The sequence below is a fragment of the Cydia amplana genome, chromosome Z (assembly GCF_948474715.1).
Source record: "Cydia amplana chromosome Z, ilCydAmpl1.1, whole genome shotgun sequence".
Taxonomy (NCBI): domain Eukaryota; kingdom Metazoa; phylum Arthropoda; class Insecta; order Lepidoptera; family Tortricidae; genus Cydia; species Cydia amplana.
This window is the reverse complement of record NC_086096.1, coordinates 23,334,443-23,341,463: the sequence shown is the minus strand read 5'-3', so window position 1 is coordinate 23,341,463 and position 7,021 is coordinate 23,334,443. Positions and strand designations below refer to the sequence as shown.

At 36.5% G+C, this 7,021-nt stretch overlaps 1 protein-coding gene across 1 annotated transcript; it reads right to left on the bottom strand.

Annotated features, from left to right (window-relative positions):
* Positions 1-1,382: 1,382 nt before the first annotated feature.
* On the bottom strand, positions 1,383-3,732 carry LOC134660639 (piggyBac transposable element-derived protein 1-like). Its single transcript, XM_063516414.1, has 3 exons — positions 3,712-3,732; positions 2,166-3,626; positions 1,383-1,397 (listed from the first exon to the last, which is right to left on the bottom strand). The coding sequence occupies exons 1-3, from the start codon at positions 3,730-3,732 to the stop codon at positions 1,383-1,385; spliced, it is 1,497 nt and encodes a 498-aa protein (XP_063372484.1).
* Positions 3,733-7,021: the final 3,289 nt, after the last annotated feature.

Below are 7,021 nucleotides of genomic sequence, written 5' to 3'. Positions count from 1 at the left end.
CATGGTGCATGCATTTGGTGCTGTCGATCGAGGCTTTATGACACTCATAATACGTACTGTGGATACGTATGTGATGTGGTGGTACTGGCAGTTGCACAATTGCACATGTGCAAAATTTACCTTAGCTTGAGGAACTGTGGGTGCATATAGGAACAGGAAAACATTAATCAGTATGTGTGTTGTCATGATATCGCCACCGCCTTAGGTATAAATGGTATATTTGGTGATAGAAAATTAAGAAAAGACGGGTTTTAACACGGTATCTTTGTTCAATGGTAAAGGAAAGAGAATAGTGTACTTCAGTAAATAACAGTATACTAAGAAAGACCGGCAGATAGAACACATCCCACAGACCAAAGCTACTTTATATCAGCATTTTTAAAAGCCATATTATATCAAGGGGTGCATGGGGTCAGTTGGCATAAACTCAAAATCTACCCTGTCCGTCTACTTGGGGTTGCACGAAGGTCAACAACAACCGGGAGCCTATATGGACGTACTTGCCTGTTGCTGCAGAAGCAGGTTTAGAAATTGTCAGGTGCAAATATGTACTGCAAATGCATAAAAACAGTGTTGCGGCTGGTTCAATTGGAAAAACAGGCAGCTTAAATGATCAGACCTCTGTATGTGCAGTGGATCGTCATCATCATCTTCCTCGCGTTGTCCCGGCATTTTGCCAAATGTACATTGCGTTGTTTTATTTAAAATACTACGCGCCACTTGCACTATCCCACTGACCCGGGGTTAAGCGGGTAAACCGTTAACACAGTATCGAATTGTACAGTCGACGTCAAAAGATATATTTACAATTGAAAGTTACAAAAAAATCTTTACATTAAAATAAGTTGCCATGTAATGTGACAAGTACTTGTTTACGTGATATATTACAGTTTTATATTTTCACACAATGTGCCCAAAATATGTTTACACTATTTAATCCGTGTAGTTTGCCCCTTTTTATGACGTATGTTCGTTTACATGACAAGTTACAGAATAATATTTACTCTTAATGTACCAAATTAAATTGCATGTAAAGATCTAATGTAATATTTACAATCAACCAATACATAAACAGTTTTATACCTCCTGCTAAATAAATATCTTTACAAACATTTGAAAGCTGCATTCTAATTTCAAATAATGACAATCGTCGAAAAGAGTACCATACTGTCAAATGGTCTGTTTGTCTCGTTCGTTTAGATAACGTCAATGCTATGTCGAGTATGTAATTCCGATGTTTACATTTAAACCATTTTCAGTATTTTTGATTTTCAGGGTTTCGTACCCAAAGGTTAAAACCGACCCAATTACTAAACCTCTACTGTCCGTTCGTCTGTCTGTCTGTCACCAGACTGCATCTATCTCACAAATAGTTAAAACTTTCAGACGATGTATTTCTGTGCCGTTAAGTTTAACCCTTAATTTGGCAGGGACTTAGATAACATAAAGTTGAATATTGTGCTATATATATTGGATCAGGGGTGATTTGAGAGCTACAAAAAAATAAAAATAAAAATTTTGGTATTGTAGTTTTGGAAAAAAAACGTGTCCGTCACAACGGACACTGCCAAAAATTGGGAAGAACCTCGATGAAATCATATGTCCGCTGAGGCGGACATTGCCAAATTCATGTGAAGTAAAACAAAACAATAGTTATAAACATGCATTTATTATAAAATATACTTATACAATTATTTCAGATGAAAATTTAACTGACAATTTCTGGGCTTCTTTCCGGTTACAAAACAAAGCCTTACGTTACACTTCATGCAGTATACTACCGTTTTTTTATTGCAGTACATGCACCGGCCTTCAGTTTTTGTGCTCATAAAGTGCCCAACGTTATCAAAACGCACTGAATCGACTGGTCGAGCAGTAAGTGGTCTTTTAACGCTGCACTCTTCACTTTTGTTCCTATTGACCGCCCTATTAGACTTTGTCAATGCAGCAAATAACTCATGACGAAACATTTTCAATGGTTTTGCTTGCACTTTTTTTAAGTCGCAGTGTTTCCTGTACAACAACCACCCGTTGTTGATACATATATCAATGAGTTGGGAAAATATACTTAAGTACCATCTTCGGCTTTTAAATGGAATCCTATACAGTGAGATCAACATGTCAGATAAGTCAACGCCACCCATGGTCTTATTATATACTTTTACCATGTTGGGGCAATCGACATCAACCTTGGCTTTGGCAATTTTACAGTACCGTTTTATTTTTTGCACTGGTTCGACATAGGAACTTATAAACGTCACACTTTTATTGTCGTTCCATCGTAAAACTGCCAATTTGTTGGAATTGCAGACTACTTGAGAGAAACTACCACGTGGTTTCTTTTTCAGCAGTTTTTCAGTAACCAGTTTTTCGTCAGCTCCTCTCAATCGGTTACGTCGAATGGTCCCAAGTGAAAAAATGCCATATTTTTGACGTAAGATGTAGACAAGCTCAGGTGATGAAAAGAAGTTGTCAAAACATACAGTAGATGGCCTTCTTTTTATCGATTGACAGAGAGCCAGTACAATTTGTGCACCGAACCCCAATGTCGCTTCATCGTCGGCAAATTTGTGAAACCGAAATGTGTCTTCGCCCCCGTACAGTATGAAATCGTAAATCATTCCACTTGGACCAGCTCGCACGTAGTTTTTAAAGCCCCACTTATTAGGCTTGTCCTTCATATACTGGCGACGTTTCCCAGCTTTAGTCCCTTTATACGGAATCATCTGTTCGTCTATGCTAAAACTTCTTTCTGTTTCCTCGGCCAAGCAGTTTTTCTTTATTTTTTCAACTACGGGTCGCACTTTATAGTACCTATCAGAATTTTCAAAATTTATGTCAGCAAAATGTAAATAACGACGTATTTGTTGGTATCTTTTCAGGCTCATGAGGTCTGCTATTGGAGCATATCTAAATTGCTTTGACCAGTAGTCGAGATAAGACGGCATCACAACTATACCCATCATTATTTTGATTGCCAAGAAGTCGCGAAACTCGTCAACAGACAAATCAATGGACTTTCCCGACTTCTGCACAGAATACATGTTGGTTTCGCTGACAATGTCCAAGAAAATATCTTCTGAAAAGAATTTCATGAAATAGTCTAACACTGTCTCATTTAAACCAATATCTACGTACTCGTCATTTTCATTTGTTGTTTCTATTTCAGCTCTATGTTGTAAAAATGCTCGCCGCCATGTGTAATTTAATGAAAACTTCTTGACTACTTTACGTCTTTTGCTAACGACCTGAGGACGCCTAGAACGGGTTTTTCGTGAAGTGTTTGGTGTTGGCAAGGATGGAATTGATGAGATAGATGGAACATTTGCATAGTTTTCTTCGTCTATGACTTCTTGCATAATGGGTGTTAGAGGAACATCCATTTCTTGTATTGAGTGCAATTCTGGGTGGTGGTTTGGTATTGCTTGCTCATATTCGGAACTAGTTGATATATTGAGACGTTCTAAAGAAGATGCCAAAGAAGGTGCTGGTGATGAAGCATTTGAACTTGCGGCACTACTTTCATGCAATTCGTTTTCATCAGCTGAACGTTCACTTGTCTCAGACTCGGCGTATTCTTTAGGTATTAATGCCAAAATTTTAGCTGCACGGCCCGACACCACACGCTGTTAGTAAGCAAACAAAAAATTGTAAGCAACAAGCAAACACACACGCCACAAACAAAAAAAATGTTAAAAAACTATCCCTTACAACATTGGCATAGTCCGCCATGGCGGACAAATGAAACTTTAGTTAGTATATTGTGAACTTGGCATAGTCCGCCATGGCGGACAAATGAAACTTTAGTTAGTATATTGTGAACTTGGCATAGTCCGGTGCGGCGGACAAGATGTTTAGACAGTGATTAAAAGTAGTTAAAGTAACAAAATGCAACTAAATTATACCCACACACAACAATCATATAATACAGTGTATGATTTGAGCACTAGAAACACAGGTTACGAGAAAAAAACAGAAGAAAAACGCATAAATACCTTGTTGAAAACAGTTGACGTCCGACGCGGAGCCATCTTGTGGAGCTACTGTCAAATTAGTGTTGCCAGTGGTCTAGTTATATTTTCTACCAAATATTAAATTAGTTAGGCTAATACTTGCCATATACGAATCGAAATAAAAATCTACCTATGAAGTGGTATAATTTTTATCATCAGTTGTCCGTTCCATCGGACAAAATCAAATTAAGGGTTAATAACAAATACTAAAATCAGAATAAAATAAATATTTAAGTGGAGCTCCCATACAACAAACGTGATTTTTTGCCAATTGTACAGAACCCTTAATGGACGAATCCGACTCGCCCTTGGCCGGTTATTTTGTAAATGCATAGATACTGAAGAATTATAAGTTAACCCTTTTCGGCGCCATGTCAAACGCAAAAGCTAATATGAATATTCTTAATATGAATTAATAAAAATAAGTAAGAAGGTAAAGAAAATTATAGCAAGGAGGTTTCATAAATAAAAAGTAGGCCAGAATGAAATAGGTGAATTATAAAGAAATTAGTAAATAAACAGGTGAATTGTGTAAATATGTTTTTGTAGCAGAATGCGTAAAAGTTTTTATGCATCATGAAACGTAAAAACAGAAATGTTGCTCTTGACGTGTATCACGTTTGACACATTGGGTGTAAATATTATTCTGTAACTTGTCATGTAAATGAACATACGTCAGAAAAAGGGGCAAACTACATGGATTAAATAGTGTAAACATATTTTGGGCACATTGTGTGAAAATATAAAACTGTAATATATCACGTAAACAAGTACTTGTCACATTACATGGCAACTTATTTTAATGTAAAGATTTTTTTGTAACTTTCAATTGTAAATATATCTTTGACGTCGACTGTACTGGGTAACCATGGTAACTCCAGATTTAACCGGTTAATCCCGGGTTAGTGGGATGATGCAAGTGGTGCTAACAGATCTAAAACAATAATATATTCACCATTCGTGTGTTTAAAACAGTACCTAAGCCCTACTTCACGGACGATCATGCATTGAGATATTTGAGATCACCCTAACCCACGCTGAATATTATTTTTTATCTCCCATGTTTCAACAGATTTATATAATAAACTATATATTTTTGTAAACTAGATAAGTGTAGCTTTACGACTATATTTTTTTGTTTTGGGATTTCTGTTATACTTTAAAAAAAAATTGCTAATTATAAAAAAAAAACAAATATACTTTTTTTGGTCTTTTCTACTTTATTCATTTTTTTTGTTAGAAAGTACATTGTATTTGTTCTAAAAATAGATTCCTCATCCTCAATTTATCTGAAAATGATATATCACATGCCCTAATACTTATAGCTTTAGAGAAATGTGGCTTCAATTGAAGCGCGGCAACGTCGAATTTCCCCCCCTCCCCCCCACTAAATGTGAGTTGGCTCTCGTTGTCTCCCGGTCTCTATCAACTCAAGACCACCTAAGGATCAACTGTGCCAAGTTTCAGCGCATAGTCACAAAGTGCAAGGTTCCCATACAACGGCGTGCAGTATCAAAGGGGCTATTTGGGTGGTAGAATCAGCTTAAAAAATAAATTTGAAAATATATTTAGCTCCGCCATTCAACTCTCGGAACATATTAACGACTATTAGAAAGGGACGGCCACCGTGACAAACTAAAGCCCACCATCTCAGCTCAGAGGGCTTCCTTGCGCCCGATATCTTATAAAAATAAAAATAGACATATCTCATATCGTCATATCATAAACCGTAGGTACGTATAAGTACCTACGGTAAGTACGTATATAAGTAATTTTGTTAAAGCTTGCCCGTCGGATAATTTAATGCGACAAGCATATTTATTTAACTAACAACCTTTTACCATTATATCAGTGTTGCCAGATCGTACCTTTTAGTACGGTTTTGCGTACTATTTTTGGACCCTTGCGTACCTTTTCTGTAGACAGTGTACATCGTACTAAATCCGTACCTTTTGAAGTACAATTGTTATTCAATTTTTTTTTAGTACTTATGTTGGTTCATTCTCGGCAAAATTTTCTAATCTGAAAATAATGGCCAACATAAAAAAGTACCATGTACTATAGACTTATAGACAACATACGTCCAAACAATGTATGTAATTACGTACTTATTTACAAGTAGTAGTGCAGTCAGTGCAGTCGGCAGTTGTGTCTTAACAAAACTCAGAGTCAAAATTCGGTCGGCGCTCAGCCATAAATTTTACATGTACATACAATTCATCAATTCAAGATTGTTTATGTTAAAATTAATTTTTTCTACTTGTCGACAATGCTTGAATTAAGACTTCGTATACCAAAGTGAAATCGCATACTTTTTTCACTATGGGACCCCAACTCAACTATAATATTCATTTCGATACAGTTTAGTCAACTATAATGAAATTGACCAATCACAACTTGCCTCGGTCAAGAGGACGAAACAAAACGATAGCTCAAATTAATTATTTTAGGTTGTATAGTAGAAATAACTGCTTCATAAGTTAGAAACGCGCATGTGACACCCTTGCATTGCTTGTTAGTCTCCATAGGCTACGGCGGCCAAAATCGAGAAAAAAGCTGTCTAAAAACTGAATTTAGCACGGAGCAAGTACCAGGGCCTCATGAGTTACGAGAAGGTGTCGTTGATCAACCGGCCGGGTGGCGCGGGGCGCGGGGGCCATGTCGCGTACGAGTATGAAGGTATCGCCGCTGCTCGCGCATCTTAGCTGTATACTTTTGTTTTTTTACCTACATATATATGATTCTTCTACTAGTTTTAAGTATTTTTTTTTGTTGACTCGTAGAAAAAGTATTGTATACAATAGTGATATAATCAAGCTTATATAGTGATATAGTGATATAAATAAGCTCAAATATAGCAAAGCTCTCCATTATATCACGATTGTATAAAATACTATACTGTCTGAGAGAAATACTTAAAACAAATGAGTTGTATTTTGTACAAAATACTTAGTTCTTTTCTTTATTGCAAATTGCAATCGCAAAATGATAGCAAAATGTAGGCAAAC

Bases quoted from the DNA above. Each gene is read 5' to 3' on its own strand.
- LOC134660639 (XM_063516414.1), bottom strand. From the start codon at position 3,732: ATGGCGGACTATGCCAATGTT. The intron at 3,627-3,711 runs GTAAGGGATAGT...GCTTACTAACAG, and splicing joins TGGCGGACTATGCCAATGTT to CGTGTGGTGTCGGGCCGTGC.